Source organism: Balearica regulorum, chromosome 27 (genome assembly GCF_011004875.1).
Source record: "Balearica regulorum gibbericeps isolate bBalReg1 chromosome 27, bBalReg1.pri, whole genome shotgun sequence".
NCBI lineage: Eukaryota > Metazoa > Chordata > Aves > Gruiformes > Gruidae > Balearica > Balearica regulorum.
This window is the reverse complement of record NC_046210.1, coordinates 2,133,611-2,151,946: the sequence shown is the minus strand read 5'-3', so window position 1 is coordinate 2,151,946 and position 18,336 is coordinate 2,133,611. Positions and strand designations below refer to the sequence as shown.

At 52.3% G+C, this 18,336-nt stretch overlaps 3 protein-coding genes across 3 annotated transcripts; 1 reads left to right on the top strand and 2 right to left on the bottom strand.

Moving 5' to 3' along the window:
• Positions 1-723: 723 nt before the first annotated feature.
• LOC104629223 (nodal homolog) lies at positions 724-3,570 on the bottom strand. Its single transcript, XM_075736498.1, has 3 exons — positions 3,315-3,570; positions 2,029-2,819; positions 724-1,927 (listed from the first exon to the last, which is right to left on the bottom strand). Exons 1-3 carry the CDS (start codon positions 3,568-3,570, stop codon positions 1,775-1,777), a joined length of 1,200 nt encoding a protein of 399 aa, XP_075592613.1. The 3' UTR covers positions 724-1,774.
• A 1,388-nt stretch (positions 3,571-4,958) lies between these two features.
• On the top strand, positions 4,959-14,848 carry ASH2L (ASH2 like, histone lysine methyltransferase complex subunit). Its single transcript, XM_075736503.1, has 16 exons — positions 4,959-5,126; positions 5,447-5,516; positions 6,483-6,628; positions 7,389-7,477; positions 7,838-7,932; positions 8,071-8,166; positions 8,409-8,504; positions 8,731-8,806; positions 10,798-10,891; positions 11,227-11,444; positions 11,662-11,829; positions 12,189-12,382; positions 12,793-12,885; positions 13,255-13,353; positions 13,702-13,761; positions 14,197-14,848. The coding sequence occupies exons 1-16, from the start codon at positions 4,987-4,989 to the stop codon at positions 14,302-14,304; spliced, it is 1,842 nt and encodes a 613-aa protein (XP_075592618.1). The 5' UTR covers positions 4,959-4,986; the 3' UTR covers positions 14,305-14,848.
• Positions 14,347-18,336, bottom strand: STAR (steroidogenic acute regulatory protein). The gene is made up of 7 exons (XM_075736504.1): positions 18,187-18,336; positions 17,456-17,569; positions 17,050-17,177; positions 16,811-16,969; positions 16,076-16,260; positions 15,788-15,881; positions 14,347-15,699 (listed from the first exon to the last, which is right to left on the bottom strand). Exons 1-7 carry the CDS (start codon positions 18,248-18,250, stop codon positions 15,592-15,594), a joined length of 852 nt encoding a protein of 283 aa, XP_075592619.1. The 5' UTR covers positions 18,251-18,336; the 3' UTR covers positions 14,347-15,591.

Genomic DNA, 18,336 nt, shown 5'->3' with positions numbered 1-18,336 from the left:
AGCCCAGACCCACGGCCAGGGCTGCAAAAAGGTGAGCCCGGCCAAATCCAGGACTGAGCCTCGCTGCCCAAGGAGGAGCGTCCCCTCAGGGCTGGCACGCAGCGGGGCATGGTCATCCCCGGGGCACTCGAGGCTGTGGGGATGGTCTGCGGCTGGAGCAATCCCCCTCCCAGCCCCATCACCCCTTCGGGTGGGTGACCTGCACCGGCTGCTGCACATGGCTTAAAATCATCTCTGTTAGAGAACATGGCCCTTCCCCTTATCTCCAAGGGGTAAATAAAGGTGGAAAATCCCCTTAGCCCTTCTCAAAGGCTGCAGGTGCTTCCCCACTTGCTCTTGAGCAACTCCTCATCAGGGTGGGAACAGCTTCTTTATTATGTCGCCCCAACTTTCCTGTTCACGGAGCTGTTGAGCATCATTTGCACCATTTGAGGGGACTCCCTTGCTCTAGCAAGTTACAGTAGCAGCCTACCCGCTCCAGGTGTTATTGTCTGGCCTTGCCGGTTTTGGTGGCAAGTCGTATGGCAAAACTGGCAACGCTGGGCAGGAAGAGAGCTCAGGGCAGGCTGCAGCCAGCTCCCAGGGCAGGGAGAGCCTCTGGGTGCAGCAGATGCACAGAGAGATGGGGAATCACACCCTGAGAGACCATTCTACAGCAACAAAGGACTGTGGAAATCAGCAGAATCTACCAGGCATTTTAAATATATATAATTTATTGATGAATTATATAACCATGAGCCCCATCCAGCAAGTGGTGGAAAAGCTTTGAGCAAAGCCGTGGTTTTACAGAGGAAAGCAGTGAGTGAGCTGGGATGTTCAGGGCAGGTAGGAGGGCTGGGGGGGGGGCCCAGACCCACTGAGACCGATCACGGGGCTGCATTATTGCCAGGGGCACCTCTCGTGCCCGTGCAAACCCTCTCTGGCTCCTGGTGAATGGATGATGCTTTGGAGAGGGATGCGGGAGCACCAGGTCCATCTTTTGCATCACTCCCTACATGGTCCTGGGCAAGGAACGTATGTGACGCAGGTCGCTGCCTTGCTGCCTGCTGCCAGCCAGTTCCTCCTGGGTCCATCCCTCCTGGGACCATGCTCAACCTGGAAGCCTCAGGGAAGGAGCAGGCTGAGACGAACCCCTGCCTGCTGCTGCCCACACGGTGCTGCCATCCAGGGGCTCTGGACACTGGGCTTTAATAAGTTTTAATAGAAATATGACAGAAGTCTTAAGAGAACCCTGGGGATGATTGAAAATCCCAACAGTGCCGATGCTCAGTGTGGCCGGACACTGGTGCTGCAGCGTCCCGCCGAGAGCTCGTAGCTACCGGCAATAGCTATTGTGGGCAAAAGGAGCATCGCGACAGGCAGCGTGTCGTGGCATGGAGCGATGATGCTGCAGCTCCAGCCCTGCACCCTGGCTTCTGCTCCTGCAGAGCAACACCAGCCCTCGGCTGCCCCGGCACACAGCGGCCAGCACCATGGCTCCGGGCTAAACACAGCCATCAGGCACCCACCACCTCGGTGCTGCCACTGGCATCTTCCCTGCACGAAGCCTGGATCCATCCGTGTACTGCAGCCACGCAGTGCCGCAGAGCTGCTAATGCCTGGGCACCCCGCTCCTCCCTGGCACAGCCAGAGCCAACCCATGGGCACGCAGGATTCGGAGGTGGCAGGTGTCCGGTGATGCCCTGGTCTGCGTGTTGGTCGTGGGTTGGACGGCCAGTCCTCGGGGACACTTTCTGGGCAGAGATGTGTCCCTTTCCACAGGGACGAGCTGGCCTCAGTTGCAGCCACACTCCTCGATAATCATGTCCTCATGGTGACGGACGACGATTTCGCCCTTCTCGTAGTAGAGCATGGAGAGGGGACTCATCCTGACCGGGGAGCAGGCGGGGCATGGCACCTGGTTGGGCTTGTAGAGCTGCAGCAAACTCTGTGGGGAGAGATGGGAAGGGCAGAGGATCATCACCCTCTGCCACAGGCTGGTGGGTCTGGGGGTGCGTGGGGGGAGTGGAGACAGCAACCCCCTCTTACCTGTATGTAGGCGTGGTTGGTGGGCTTGAAGGTCTCGTCCACGGGTGATGGACACTGCCCTTCGCACCGGTAGGCATTATACTTTTTGGGGTAGATGATCCAGCTGCCCCAGCCGGTCTGCTCGAAATCCACCATCATGTCCACCCTCCGACACAAGGACCTGCCCTCCTCGCCCGGGACGGCAGCGGCAGCATCGCTCTCTTTGATCCTTTGCTTCTCCTTCCTATTCCTGCGGTGCCGGCGGGTCCCCACGCCCTGGGAGCTGCTGTCACGCATGACATGCTTGGACGTCTCCGCTGTCCTGATGAGGCTGTGGTCTCCCGGAGACTTGTCCTTGGAGAAGACGAGCAGCAGGACTCTGTCCGTCACATCCTGGGGCAGGGCTGGTTCCCTGGGGCCAGCATCACTCGAGGTGGGCGAGTGCATCGCAGCGGTGGCCGGGGTGGCCGACCCACTCGCCTCCCACCACTCCCCTCCCGAGAGACCGCGGTGCCCAGGGGCCATGGCTTGGTGGAGCCAGGACCGGAGCAGGCTGGTGACCTCAAAGATTTTCCAGGAGGCTTGGGTGGAAGAGGGGCTGCCGGCCACGGTGCCCAGGAAGAGCTGGTGGGCACAGGTCCCGCCGCCCCAGCACCTCTGCCGCCGGCTGTGGTAGATGTCCAGGGAGACGTTGCGGGCTGGGGAGAGGCCGGGCAGGCGGATGCGGAGCTCGGCCAGACTCACCTCCTGGCTGCTGGAGAGGGAGGACATGTCGAAGGAGAGCGCCCAGCGGGAGCCATTCTGCAGGGAGCCTGAAACCCAAGGGGCATGGTGAGGGGACTGCCGGCTTTGCCACCGAGTGCCAGAGCCAGAGAGGAACGGTGCCCTCCCGTGCTACCGGGGCACGGTCCCTGGCGCGGGAGCCCGAGAGTCAGGGGAAAGCAGCCAGACCACCCCGAGCTCTGAGAGCCAGCAAGAGCACCGGGCAGTGCCGGTCCCAGGGAGGGGGATGCTCGGGGACAGTGTGAGTCCCTGGACAGGGACGCCCGGGGACAGTGCCGGTCCCGGCGGGAGGGATGCTCGGGGACAGGGATGGTCCCGGGGACAGTGCCGGTCCCGGCGGGAGGGATGCTCGGGGACAGGGATGGTCCCGGGGACAGTGCCGGCCCCAGGACAGGGATGCTCGGGGACAGGGATGGTCCCGGGGACAGTGCCGGCCCCAGGACAGGGATGCTCGGGGACAGGGATGGTCCCGGGGACAGTGCCGGTCCCGGGACAGGGATGCTCGGGGCCGCGGCCCCACTCACCGTGCGGGGAGAGGCTGAGGGCAGCGGCGGCGGCGGCGGCGCGGAGCGGGGCAGGAGGGGCGCGGAGCAGCTGCAGCATCAGCGGGGGGCAGCGCGGCGGGGCGCGGGTGGGTGCGTGGGTCGGTGCCCGAGTGGGTGCTCGGGTGGGTGCGTGGGCCGGTGCCCGGGTGGGTGCCCGGGTGGGTGCGCAGCCCAGGCGGAGCAGGGTGAGGGCGCAGAGCGCCAGCGCGGGCGCGGAGCGCAGCGGGTCCCGCATGGCTGCAGGGGCCGCCCGCAGCCGCCCTATTTGTACAGCAGCCCCGAGCGCCGCCCCGGGCGCCCCGGCAGCCCCCTCCCCGCGGCCCCGGCCCCCTCCCCTCTTGTCCCCGTCCCTCTTCCCATCCCTCCGTCCCCGGCTCCATCCCTCCCTCCGTCTCTATCCCCATCCTCCCTCCCCTCGACCCCCATCTCTCCCCCGCCGTCCCTCCCCATTTCCATCTCCCCCGTTCCTCCCTCCCTCTCCTTCTATCCATCCCTGCCTCATCCCTCCATATCTTCATCTCTCCATCTCTCCTACTCCTCCTCGTCCTTGTCTCCATCCATCCCTCCTGGGCCCGTCCCCACCACCAGCTCTCTCCGGTTCTGCCTTGCCGGGGATGGGGGGGCGGACACCCCCTCGCTGTGCGGGGACACTGCTGTCCCCAGCACCCTGCACCGCCCGGCATCTCGGACCCCTGGGGATGGGTGGCCACAGCACACACCCCCCCCTCAGCAATCCTGTCCTGCTCCTTGGAGAAGGGACCAGGACCTGGGATACCCGCGGCCAACGTCCCCATCACTCCCCAGCCCGGTCCAGGTAGGGGTTCTGCCCCCCCCGCCCCGGTTTTCCCTTCTCCTAGCGCCGTCCGGAGCAGGACCAGGGGAGAGGGTGCTGAGCACCCACCGACCCTCCCCGCCGAGGGCGCAGCGTGCGGGACAGGACAACGGGGCTCGTACCGCTGGGTGCGGGGGGGGTGCGGGGTAGGGGTGGGGGCACGCCTGGCCCAGCGACCAGCCCTGGGGGACACGATGCGGGTGAGCAGGGGTGCTGGGCCAGGCAGAGGGATGCGACAGGTGAAACCCTTGTGCCATGAGCGAGGGAGAGCGGCCGTGGGGACACACATGGCTGCGCGACAGTCCCCGCACAGCTGTGCCCGGCCCCCGGCGGTGTGAGGAGCCGAGCTGGGGGGTCCCCCGCCCCCGCCAGCCCTCCCAGCGAGAGGCTTGTGTAGAGCGGCGGCTGGCGAGGTGACATGCCTCCTTTCCGGGGGGGGGGGAAACGTGCTAAATCTTCACGCGGGACCCCCCCCCGTCCGGTGTGGGGCCGGTGTCGGTGGGATGGCTCTGGGTACGGAGAGGAGCCCGTGGGGGCTGAGGCTGCCGGTGACACCCCCCCGCCCCGTTGGGCAGCTCCGGTTTATTATCCCCGCACCTAAACTCCCAGGGTCTGGCTGGGTGACGTCACGGCCCAGCAGGCTGACGCCACCGCCCCCCCCGCCCCTTCCCCGTGTCCTTCCCGCAGTCCGTCGGTAGGTGGCGCCGCTCCGCCGCCCTCCCGCGGTGGGCCCCACCAGATATCATTGCCCTTTGAAGCGGGGAGTGGCCCGCCAGTGGCGCGCGGCGCCTTCTCGCGAGAGCGGCGCGGCGGGTGAAGATGGCGGCGGCGGCGGCGGCGCCGGCGGCCGCGGTTGGGGTGACTGCTCCCGCGGCCGAGGGTGCGGAACCCGCCCCGGACCCACCCGCCCCGGAACCTCCGGCACCGCCCGAGCCGGGCGCTACCGACGCCGAGACCGGGTACGCCTCTCTCTGCCCGCGGTGCCCGGCCCGCCGGCGCAGGCCTAAGCCCCCCCCTCCACACACACACACACACGCACGCGCAGCCCTGGGAACCGTGAGGGTTATGGGGGGGGGGGGCGCGCTCCCCCGTTACCTTGGAAACCGTGAGGGGAGCGGGGGTGCCCCCGCCCCCGGGAAGCCTCGGGGATCCGGTTGGTCCTTCTGCCCCAGCCGCACGGGGGTGCCCCGGCCCGTGCTGCCCGGGAGGGCCCGGTGCCGCCGTGACGGTAGGGCCGAGGGTGGGGGCCGCTCTCGGGAACTCGTTTCTCCTCTCGCAGGGGGGATGCCGCCCTGGTCGATGTCGCCACAGCTCTGGAGACGGAGTCTGCCAGCGGAAAGGACCCCCTGGTAGGTGGCTGCGGGCAGCCGGGGCTCTCCGGGGGAGGCCAGTGCCCGGGGTGGGTTCTGCGGAGCTGGGGCAGGTAGAAGGTGAGAGCGCCCGAAGCTGAGGGTGCTGCCTCTTGGTGAGGGTGCTGCCTCTTGGTGAGGGTGCTGCCTGCACGGCCTCGCTGCCAGGCGCCGCAAGCTGTCCCTGCGGCACGGCTGCCCGTCGTGTGAGCCTGTGCGGTTCTGTGAGAGCTGGGGATCCCGGACCTGGGAGTTGTCCTTCTCTCCTGGGCAATTCTAGGGAATTGTCCTTCTCTCCGTGGCAGACTGAGGTTGGGACTTCTCCTGGGGATACCTGTTCACCAGGCTGCTAGTCCTCTCCCTTCTCCCATTCGGGTTTTTCTTCGCCTCACCACCAGCACAATTTCCCAAAGGATTCTTAATTGGTAGTGATCTATTGCCTTTGCACAGGTAACGGGGAGATGCGAAGGTGTAAGGTAGCCACGGGCTGTATGTGGCCTAGAAAAAGTGCAAATGTGGAATTTTTTTTCAGAAGAGAAAATGTTTCTGTTTAACAAAGAGATGCTAGCAATGCCTGATGTGTTAGGACTAATGAGCATCCTCAGTTTTCCAAGGTTACTAAGTCAGGGGTAAGACAAAGGCATAGAAGGGGAGAAAGTAGTTATTCAAAAAACAAAATCTGAACACGGTCCTGTGGTTCAGATGAGGAGGACTTTCCATCCTACTGGCTCCAGTTTTAGATCTTTAAAGAACTATTTTGGAAATTAAATCCTTGCCCATCTGACTAGTTTTAACTAAGTGAATCTGCAGAATAGTTCCAGCTCGCTCACAGCATGGCTGTTTATTGCGGGGGAGGGAAATTCCCTCTAAATTCTCCTGTCTTGACAGGTTACTGCACAAAACTTCTTTCCTGTCTGATTCAGTCAATCTTTAAGGCAGTCCAAGTTTGATCTGCTCTGGTTGTAGGAAGCTGCCGGGGACAACTCTGAGGTTTTGGATGCTCAGGCAGGCTCGGTGGATGAAGAGAACGGACGGCAGCTTGGAGAGATAGAGCTGCAGTGTGGAATTTGTACAAAGTGGTTCACAGCAGACACGTTTGGCATCGATACTACGTACGTAAATTCTGCTTAATGCTGGGCGCGAAACTTTGGTTAGCAAAAATGGAAGTGCTTAGAGGGTGCACTCCCACGGACCAGGACCTGGGTCCTTGGACACTTGGAAACCCATGTGTGGTGTGAATAACAAAAGCTTTACCCAACGCCGTGGGAAGTGTTCATGTTTGTACTTTTCAACTTTAAAAAGTCTTCGCCCAGACCTCAGGACTGTCAGAGCCACCCTTGGACGTACCGCCTTAGGGGCCTGTAGCCTTGTTTGAAAAGCAGGGGGAGCTTCAACAGACGTTTTCAGCTGGCGTCAACAAAAGATAAAATCTTCCTGTCGGTGGAAAGTAAATTCAGCTCGCTTTCTAGAGCCTATGTGGGACTGACTTTAGAATTCTTAAAAACTCAACATGTTTGGTTGTATTGTGTCCCTAAAAAGTACTCTAGACTTCCAGTTAAAATTAATTCATTAACTTGGGTGGAGCTCCTTGTCCAGAGCTTCTGGATTGTTGTCTCTTATTTTGCTGAATGAATTTCAGGACTTCTCTAAAACAAGATGATGACACTTAACTTGCTTCGTTTTTTCTGAAGAGCTTCGTCTCTTCTTCTCAGTGCCCTTGATAAAACTAATGTGATGAAAAGATAAGATGTTTCTGGTTTTGGAGAGAGAATAATTAATTTCTTAACCTGATGTAGTCAAGAATAACTAATTTCATAACCTGGTGTAGCAAGGCATACACCAGAACTTACAAATCAGTGTGCTCTTTTCCAGATCGTGTCTGCCCTTCATGACCAACTACAGTTTCCATTGCAATGTTTGCCATCACAGTGGGAACACATATTTCTTAAGAAAACAAGCAAGTAAGTATAAAAGTGCTCTTGCTTGAAGTTTTGTGCAAGGCAATCCTAGGGGCTTCACTTTGTCTAAAGTCAGTGGGAGGGCTCTGCTGAAACTTTCCCAAAATGACCCAAAAAAATCCCGTATCAGCAACAAGCATGTGCGGCTTTTTCTAAAAATGTTTTGCTGTTTTGCTACTAACTTAAGATGGTGAAAATCTTCTGTTTAGCGAGGGCTGCTGGGTTAGGACAGAACTTGTGAGGGTTTTACCGTTACTCAAGATAACGGGGATGCTGCATGTTTCGTAATCGCTGTATATATGAGGGTGTTTGATCTTCCCCGTGAAGTGTAACTCCAGCTCTGGTATTTTTTTTGTTTTTAAGATCTCAAGGAAATGTGCCTTAGTGCTCTGGCCAACTTAACGTGGCAGTCGAGGACACAAGATGAGCACCCAAAAACTATGTTCTCAAAAGATAAGGTATGTATGGCTATTGTAAAAATCATCGTGGATTTACTTAAGCTATGATTTCAGTGCAGAGCCAGTTCAAACAAATAGTGGCGGCGAGACTTTCAGAGCCACACTGTTAAGACTCAATTTTTATTTTTTATTTTACAGGATATTATCCCATTTATTGATAAATACTGGGAGTGTATGACAACACGACAGAGACCTGGGAAAATGACTTGGCCAAATAATATTGTCAAAACTATGGTAAGTATTAGGATTTAAATTCCTAGAGGACTTTCTGGGAATGGTACGGTTGTTTGCTGAGGTCTGGACTTAAGAGCTAAATGGTAACGATTCTAATGCTTCTTACGTAGTTGATATATATATATACACACACACACACACACACACACTATGCATTAATAGTAAATACTATGATTTAAATACTTGTTAATGAACTTTATATGATCTTACCCTATGTAACTTAAACTCCTCCTCTATTTTAGTGTAAAGAAAGAGATGTATTCTTGGTGAAAGAGCATCCGGACCCAGGGAGTAAAGACCCAGAAGAAGATTACCCCAAGTTTGGACTCCTAGACCAAGTATGTAATCAGAGGTGGAAGGGAAGCGTGCCGTGGGGATGGGAGGAAGGGGTGGGGGCTTTTTTTGCTGGTGTCAAATGAGCAAAACTTAGCCAAGTCTCAGTGCGAGCCTGTGTTGTGCCAAGTGACGTGCTGGAGTCCTCCAGCATCTGGAAGCGCCGTGTTCAGGCTTTGAGTCGTAAGTTTGACTAAGTGTATACATCAGATTTTTTTTTATCTCCTTCAGGATCTTGCCAATATTGGTCCCGCATATGATAACCAGAAACAGAACAACGCTGTGTCAACGAGCGGAAGCTTAAATGGCAAGTTCTTTAATTGGGTGGTTTTTGAATATTTGGGACTAAGCTGTATTTTCTCAGCCCTGTAGTTGGGCATCTGTGCGGTTATGTCAGTTGAGATGCTGCAGTTAAACCTGTTGTGTGAACTGAGGTTATGCTTATTATGTGCAAAATACGTTCAGCCAGTCTTGCCGTGCCTTTCTATACAGATAGATGAATTCTATCTTCTTGTAAAGGTTCGACTTTGATCTTCATGGCAGCCAACTACATCACGATGCTTGCAAGAAAGCTGAGCTCTCAATTTTCTTCCATAATGATTTTAGTTTATCTACTTGTATTAGATTTCCCATTTCCCTTGCTCTGAGGCTTGAAAGTAGTTGGGGAAAGTCTGTGTACTGTTCTGCCTTGTAATCACTGCTTGTGTTTTACTGTTGTTGCTTTTTGGGGAATGACAGCTGTCTAACGACTTTGCCTAAAGCGCTGGGATTACTTACGGTAATCTTACTGCAGTAATATTAACTGCCGATGAGATTTCTTTGTGCACAAGGCTACAGCGTTCCGTATTAAACACATTCAAATACTACCTAACAGGAGGTGTTTGGGGCTTTTTCAAACAGGGTTATAGATATCTAAGGTAGCATTGTCTCTATTTCATGCACTGGTTGTTTTTTCTTTAATTTCTGGAAGATTGACAAACGTGGTGCCACTTCTGTTCTTACAGGTGGAGCCTCTTTGGGAGGTGAATATTTACCTTTCAGCTTCTAAAACTTAAGTATTATTGTTTGCAAAGCTTTTTTGCTCAATTGGCTTAGAAGCTAAAGTCAATTAAAAATCAAAAGCGTGCCCTCATGTGATTGCAGTAATACTTTAATATAAAACAACAATTTCACTTTTTAATCTGTAGCAGTTAGAAGCTTTTAATTATCATATTCTGCCCCACTTGACTGGTTTAAAGTTTTATTTTCATTTATGTTTGTTTTTACTTTGTATGATTTGGCCTGATACTGTTGTAGTTTTTAAATCTTAATGCCTGAATAAACAGTCTGAATCTGTGAACTGGTATGATGTTCTGATTGTTTAGGTAAACAAGTGACGACAAGCTGGAGAGCCTAAATATTTATGTGCTCTAAAACTAGCAAGTGCAGCTGAGATCAAGTCATGTTTGTGCAGAATATGGTATTCCTTCGACGGTTTGAATCCCTTACGCCGTAAGGGGAATGCCGATAATTTAAAAGCTGGCTATATTTTTAGTTACAACACAGTATGTGTTTCGTAAAGGTGTTTATCTACAGTACATAAAAATTCTGTAGTTTTCCTTATAAATCAACAGTGATCTCTTTCGAAATAGTGTACTGATAATTGAGTGCTGTAATACGAAATGATACGCTGTTCAGTCATAGTGCTGATTTTGATAATACTGAAGAGAAACACCTCTATTGCTTTTCATTTTTCCTCAACTTAGGTGTATTTTTATTTTATAGATGGAAATCTAATGTTAAGTGCTTATTGCTTATTGGTGTCAGAGTGTTTCTCCAGCGTAGTGTGTCACCGCAATGGTGACTTTGCTTAAAATCAGTTAGTGTTTGCTCTAGGTTGGGTTTTCTGCTACTCCGCAGAAAGAAATTTGAACTGTGACTGGAATCTCCATGAAAGCCAATAAAAATGCTTTTGAAGCAGATCGTGATGCTGCTGTCTGTAGATCTTCTGATGACAGAAAAGATTCTGAGTTGTCACCTTAAACATTTGAGCTGAGCTCATTTTGTTGCTAGATCTCACTTAGCTTCCACTCTAAATTTAGATATTTCAGAATTTGACTAGAAGCTTCCTTAAAGTTCTGGATTTTGCTATGCTCATTTTCAATAATGTTTTCAAGTGTGACTGTAGAAGAAGGTACTTGAGCTCATGAACTGGTTTTAATTTGACTTTTTCTGCCCCTTTACTGTTCATGGAGATTCCATGCTCACAGGCTCTCTCTGATCATCAGCTGTTTAATAACTCCTGTTTTCTGTGTTTAGGGGGAATTGCTGCAGGAGGCAGTGGGAAGGGACGGGGAGCAAAGCGCAAGCAGCAGGATGGAGGGACCACGGGAACAGCCAAGAAAACCAGAAGGTAAGAGGAAAGATGATGCGGTGGCACACTGATGAGCACCTATAGCAAGGCGTTGTATGCTGCTCTGAGGGACAGCTCTACTTCTGATGCCTTAAGCTGCCTCCTGTCTGTCCCTGCCCTTGGTACGTGTATGGGGAATCGTGCTGTAGCCCCGTGATGTTATAGACAGGTCGCATGCTAGAAATTATTTGAAAGAGAGGAGTATATGCTCGTTGTACACCCACTGTTTTGGAAGCAAAGCGGTGTGCAGCCCCTGAGCGCTGTTGTCCTGGGCTGACTTGTTACTGAACCGTAGCTGCCGTGAGATGCCAACCTGTCGTTTTTGTGTTTCACAGCGACCCGTTGTTTTCCGCCCAGCGCCTACCACCCCACGGTTATCCTTTGGAACACCCCTTTAATAAAGATGGATACCGTTACATCTTGGCTGAGCCTGACCCCCATGCACCTGACCCTGAAAAACTGGAGCTAGACTGTTGGGCAGGAAAACCTATTCCTGGGGACCTCTACAGAGCCTGCCTGTATGAACGTGTCCTCCTAGCGCTGCACGACCGAGGTACGGAGCTTGCTAATTGTATGCACATTGTATAGCCAGCTTTTCTTATGAGGGGCCATCTTCTGTAACCTCACGCTACCGGTTATTGACGTTTTGGACATCATTCTTTAAAAGGTGCAAATGTTAAATCCACTTCTGTGTGTTCGCTTGCCTTTTGACATTACCACATGTTAGAAATCACAAATGAACTGCTCGTATCTTCTCTCATCTACCGCAGCTCCTCAGTTAAAGATTTCTGATGACAGACTGACCGTTATTGGCGAGAAAGGCTATTCGATGGTACGAGCCTCGCACGGAGTGCGGAAAGGAGCGTGGTACTTTGAAATATCCATGGATGAGATGCCTCCAGACACAGCTGCCAGATTAGGCTGGTCACAGCCCCTGGGTAAATAATTTAACCAAGTATTTCTTAGCAGTGGATTCCAACTGGTTCCTGTATTTCTTTCCCCAGTAATTTAGACTAGGGAGGGTAAGTCATGTTCAGCTTGCCCACTTCTTCACTGCTTTTCTTAAGGGGAAGCTCTTTCTGCAGGTGATCTAAACTGTGCAGAACTGCAGTATGGGTGGACCCTTTATGCCGTTGCATGCTTGGCCTTGTCTTAACTCTGTAGTCAATGGATTTGTACTAATGGCAGTTGTTAGTTGTTAACTGGATGTCATTCCTGTTCCAAAGCTTGAAGCGGGATGCACAGAGATGCTCCTGTTCCGCTGTGTATGTTCATGAAGAAACATTGGTTTCTGCAGGGAACCTCCAGGCGCCTCTGGGATACGACAAGTTCAGTTACTCCTGGCGCAGCAAAAAGGGAACAAAGTTTCACCAGTCGATAGGGAAACACTACTCATCTGGCTACGGACAGGGTGATATCCTGGGATTTTACATCAGTCTTCCAGAAGATACTGAGACTGCCAAATCACTGCCTGACACTTACAAAGATAAGGTGAGGTGTGGAGTTCGTTATCGGAGTAAGTGTTGGCTAGGAGGACAAGTGGACAACGGGTTGCTCTAGCCTTGCATTTGCCCCCTTTGAGTGCCCCCTTTCCATCCTGCTGCTGGGTACCACTGTGGCTCATAGCAGAGAGGTCGAAAGCATTGACCTCGAGAAAACAACATATCCAGGACCACTCAGAGGTTCTGTGAGGGAAGACTCTGCATGGGCTGGATTGCCCACATCTGGTTTCATCTTCTCTTCCCCTCCTGGCTCTCAAATAGTTGAGGTGTGTGAAGCATTCTTAATGGGGACTCTGACCCCAGAGCAGGGCTCCCGTAGGTCTGCTGTTCTTTAATACGTCACTAAAGGTAACAGCTTTTCTGGCTTGTTTCTGAAGTGGTTGTTTTCTAATATTTCAGGCTTTGATCAAATTCAAAAGCTACTTGTACTTTGAAGAGAAGGACTTTGTGGACAAAGCAGAGAAGAGCCTGAAGCAAGCACCTGGGAGCCAGGTAAGTCAAGCATTGGTAGGTGGAGGGTGCATAACTTCAGGAAGAGTGGGAAGCCTGCTGAGAAGAGTGGGAAGCCTGGCTTATTGTATGTATTAATCACTTGCATTTAATGAGCACAAAGGGAGGCCGATCGTTAGTTCTTCCTCAAGAACAAGAATGCTTTTATTAAAGCAACAATAAATGTGAACTTAACAAACCAGCTACACCCTTTGCTTGTAATGTTACTGCTGTCGCTTGAGTAATTGTGTGGCATCAGGTAAAGGGGAACGTAGGTTAAGCTGCCTCTTGAGGATTACTTTGTAGTTCACAAGTAAGGCCGTAAAAGTTAGCATCAATGGGGAAAAAAAACCCTCTTCATTTTCTTTTTAGATAATATTCTTTAAGAATGGTGCCAGCCAAGGAATTGCCTTTAAAGACATCTTTGAAGGAGTTTACTTTCCTGCTATTTCTTTGTACAAAGGCTGCACGGTAAGTAACATATCTTCTGAAAGATAATTCCTAAGTCCATCGTAGTTTTAGTAATGCATAATTTTAGAATGTGGGCACTCCAGGAGCGTGTCAAGTACGTGAAGAGGAAAGACAGGAATTGTTTTAGTGAAGCGACTCTGGAACAATTCTGCTACTCCCTTGTGTGATTTAACTTCATCAAGCGGTTGAACGAACGCTCTCCTTTCAGGCCAAAGATGTTTGTTCATGGGGTCTTGCACAGGGTGTGGGTAGGCACAGGAGTAGGAGGGGATGAGAATGAAGACTGTAGAAATTTGCCTGGGTTTTTTTTTTTTTTTTTTAATCTAATGACAAGTATATCTTTCACAGGTTTCTATAAACTTTGGGCCATATTTCAAGTATCCACCTAGGGATATCACTTACCGCCCGGTAAGTAATAACTGAAGCTTTTTAACCCCTGCTTTGCAATAGCCTCACAGTATTTAAACAAAAGGTGGTTGAGATTTTGTTGTGGTGGGAATTGATCTAGACCAAACCTGTATCTGTCCTCTTCAGTCTTTGTACTTGGACAGAGTAACCAAAAGGATTGTATTTAAAAATATAGCCTAACATATAAGTTAGCTACATTTTAACTAAATAGTAAATGCTGTCTTGTTCCTCCTGACACATTATAAAGTCCCTCTTCTTGCCTGTGTTAGCCTCTTTTATCAGTAAGAGGGCTGAATTCTTGTTTAAGGAAACACTTGGGAATTTCCCACCCCCCCAGTGTTTTCAGGAGGGAAACAGTCCTGGAACGCCGCTGTACCCTTTGTCTGGAGCCTGTGCTTCAGGACTGGAGCTAACTGTCTGCCTGTCCCTTTGCAGATGAGCGACATGGGCTGGGGAGCTGTTGTCGAGCACACGCTGGCAGATGTCCTCTACCATGTAGAGACAGAAGTTGATGGAAGACGAAGCCCACCCTGGGAGCCATAACCGAAGCAGGTGGCGCAGCATTAACGAGAAGGACAGCGGGTATCCAGTCAAGTGGGTTTTATTCTAGAGGAACACGCATCACTCGGAACAATCAGCCAACAAGCCAACACGCTGAAGCCTTTGACGGCAGGTGCTGTGTGTATTTGTTACCTGCCGAAGAGTCCACTTTCTGCCACTACGCTGGCGTCTAAGTGAATGCAGTTCTAGTATGTATCGTGCTATTTGTGGGCATCTCTCGGAGTCTTCAGTACCCTTTACAGTGTAGCTAGCTGAAGAAGCAAGTATTGTGTTGAGATAACTTCTCATGTGCTGTACCTGGGTTGTAATGGTCAGCTCTTCAGCGAGAGCAGGCTGTAGTTGGACTGTCCTGCTGTACGTACACTTGCAGAAGCAATACTGACACTTCAGCTCAGTTGTAAACAGCAGCTCCCAGCCAGGAGGATTGTGTTGTAACAAGACTACTGCATGTGAGACTGAAATTTGGGCTGTATTTTTTTTCCCCCCCACAAACTGGAAACCAGTTTAAAAAATAAAGCCTTTAACTCTTACTTTCAGGGGGTTTTTTGTTTGTTTTTTTGTTGTTTTTTATTTTTTTGGGTTTTTTTTACTTGAGACTTGTAATGAATAAGATTTAAAGTCAAAGAAGCTACGCTCTAGAGATCGCTCAAGCTGAAGATCTCCTGCTCACAGCATTGACAAGTTATCATTGCAGAGCTTTGAATGAATAAATAATTTGACACTTTGTGTGTGTCTGTACAGGAAAAATAAATTAAAGCTGATTCACTGGGGCAAGAAGGGAATCAAATTTTTAGGTAAATGTGTGCTCTGTTTGTGTTTTGGGGGAAGGAGGGGAGTAAAATGTGTTTACCCCACTAAGCATGTGCTGGTCCTCCTGCCTTCTCAGCCCAGTGTCTGGGACTTCCTTAATAACTAATTAGCCCAGGCTTTTAATAGCAGACACCACTAATTAAAGCTTTATTTATTTATTGAAAGTGATTAGTGAAGGAGGTCACAGGGCCTGACTGGGCCAGCACATGCTCAGAGGAGCAAATGCAGGACTTGCTTTGAATTTCTGGTGGAGCTGTCAGGTCCCCGCGCCCTCCCTCACTAGTCTCTTTCAAGAAATGAAGCTTTACTTATTTATTTATTGAAACTATGTATTAATTAGTGGTCTCTACTATTAAAGGCCTTGCCTAATTAGCACAGCCTGAAGTCAGACTGTGCCTGAGTTACCCCAGGACAAGATTCCCTACTTTACCCCCCAACAATGAATTATTACACGCACGGTCAGCAGTTCACGGCCACGGTCTGGGCCAGGCGCTCCCGAAGGTGGTTGGCGAAGTCGACCTGCGTCTGGGACAGAACCTGGTTGATGATGGTCTTCGGCAGCCAGCCCTAGAGAGGAGCAGACGCGGGCTGTGAGTGGAACCTGCCTCGAACGCAAACCCTGCTTCTACTTGGAAAAATTGGCTGCAAAACTTACCTTCAGGTCAATGCTGAGGAGCCATATGAGCTTGGTTTGGGAAGGACTGCCAGCCAGCGGGCGCAGGATCATACACGTGGGACCGTTCTCCGCTCTGTAAGAGGATGGGAGGGCGCACGTTAGAAAGCAGCGTCTGACTTCACCTCAAAATTCCAGCCGTGCTGAAGCACTTTGTGAACTGCGGTTCCTGCTACTGTGACAAACCTAATTACTCTGAGCCCATACTGAGAGCTGGTATGTGAATATGACGCAGCAACCACCCTGTAGGTGAATGCAAGAGGCGATTACCTTATAAATCCTTCCTGTTCCGGCATAGCTCCGTATTTTGTGGCCATGCCGGCCAGCACGCAGGTGGAGCCGCGTCTCTTAGAGCAGCGGACGCTCACAAAGTCCCGCGGTCCGACAATGTTCCCGGGGGTAGCGGCTGCCTTCTCATGGGTGATCACTGTGTCCTTCCCAATCTTCTGGAGAATCTGGACAGTTTAGAATTAAAATGTTAATTTGAGGTATTTACTGCAAATACGGCTAAAAGCTAGCTTTGATTACTGTATGTTCAAGTACATGCTCTTACAAAAACTCAATGCTTATAGCGAGAAAAATTGCAAATATGTGCTTCATCCCACAATACAGAACATTCGTTTTCAATACCTCAACAGGGAAGGTATGGCTCTTACTCCAGACAAGCTGTGGAATAACAAAACGCTCTTCCCTACACATGGGGGTACTGTGCTACTTCTCCTCCAGTAACAATACAAATTTAACAGTGCTGGCACGTTCCCTACAGAGTAAGTCCTCCCTCCGCAGCCACGCTGGTACAGAGTCACTTCTGCTGCAGCAGCAATGCCATTACAAGCTCTACGTCTGCAGCAGGAAGCGGACAAGATAAAGTCTGGCTTCTCCGTTCCCAAACAATGGGTGGAAAACCGGGCACGTTCCTGCTGTGACGGACAAAGCGATGCTTTGGCCTTTGTGACGGCCCTGGGAGCAGCGTGTACGTGTGGGACCAAGTCTGACGTGCCTGACCTTGACTTCTTTGACATTGGGATTCCAGTCTCCCATCTGCTCCATGTTGTCCACCAGCTCGCTGTACACCGCGTCCAGGGGCTGGTCCACCACCACCTCGAGTCGGAACACCTTGCCCACGTCCGGGAGCACCTTGCTCAGCACTTTGTCTCCGTTACCCTGGAGAGGGGAAGGCAGAATTAACATCACAAATATTTACAGGTGGACTGCATCAGTCTGCTGCCAAGCAGAGCACCCACCATCACTGTCTCTGTCTTCCAGCCGTCCTGGTCCCCGAGGATGCTGAGCGATTTCTGGAGAGCTTCCTCTCCTTGCTTGATGTAAGACATTTCCATCTCGCTGAAGGGCTTCTCCTCCAGCCTTGAGCCTGCACGGGATCAGACAAAAAGCGGGAGTGAGCGTAGGAACACGGCACAGTTGACTAACACATAGTAACGCCAGATAAGCTTTATCTACATCAAATAAACTTCTCCGTGCCCATGGGCTGGAGAAATAAACTCAATTCCCACTGCTGGCCTGCCTTGGCCGATTGTTTAGCAGAAGCACAGGGGATTCCTCCAACCGCTCTCCCGAGCCCTGATCCGTGACAGCCGCCACCACCCCACCCCCCCCCGAGGGGCCAGACCCCGTCTGCCGGTCACTTACTGAGCAAGGAGCTCCTTCTGCGAACCTGGTTAATCCACGTGCTGGGTCCCGTGCTGCGGCAGGCGAGCTTGCTCAGCTCCTGGCTGATGGCGACAGCGGCTTGTCTTCTCAGACCTGAGAGCAGAGAGCGCGTCACTCGCCAGCACCGGGCATTGCACTGCAAAGGGCTCGCTAGTTATGGGTTGGTTTTGGGTTTGTTTTTGTTTTTCCAGTTTAAACATATGACATAGTGAACGAGTCTCTGTTCCCACCTTCGCTGGAGTCCCTACAGGCGCAGGGAGCAGCCAACTGCCATTGCACCGCTCTGGGACAAAAGCTGTCCGAAACAAACCTGGGCTTTGCTCCAGGTCCGGCAACGCAGCATGCGGGGAGCAGATGCCAGCCGTAAAAAATACCGAGGAGCATGTGGATACCCAGGAAAGGCCGTAGAAATGGAGTACAAGAATACAAAATCCTCACAGGCAGCGAGAGCGTTACCTACAGCCCCCCCCGCTTCCGTGTGCAGCAGCGGCACGCAGCCCCCCCCCCCCAGACCCCAGAAACAGGTCTGGTGGTGAAAAGGGTTGTGGAGGCAATAAAGCACGAAACCCAGAAAGCACCGTGGCATGTGGTGGGGACAGCATCCCCGGAGCCTCCAGCCTCCTCCCACCCCACGAGCCCCGCCGGCGCTGCCCACCACAGGCAGCCCGTGGAGAGGGGCTCCCCCAGCCCCGTCCCCCCCGTCCCCTCACCGGTCATGTTGCGCAGGTGCCGGTAGGAGATGGCGGCGCAGAGCTTGAACGTGGCGGGCAGCATCTCCCTGGTCCAGACGGAGCTGTGGGCTGCGGGCGGGCGTCTCTGCAGCGAGGACTCCTCTGCTCCGGCCCTCTGGGCGCTCGGCC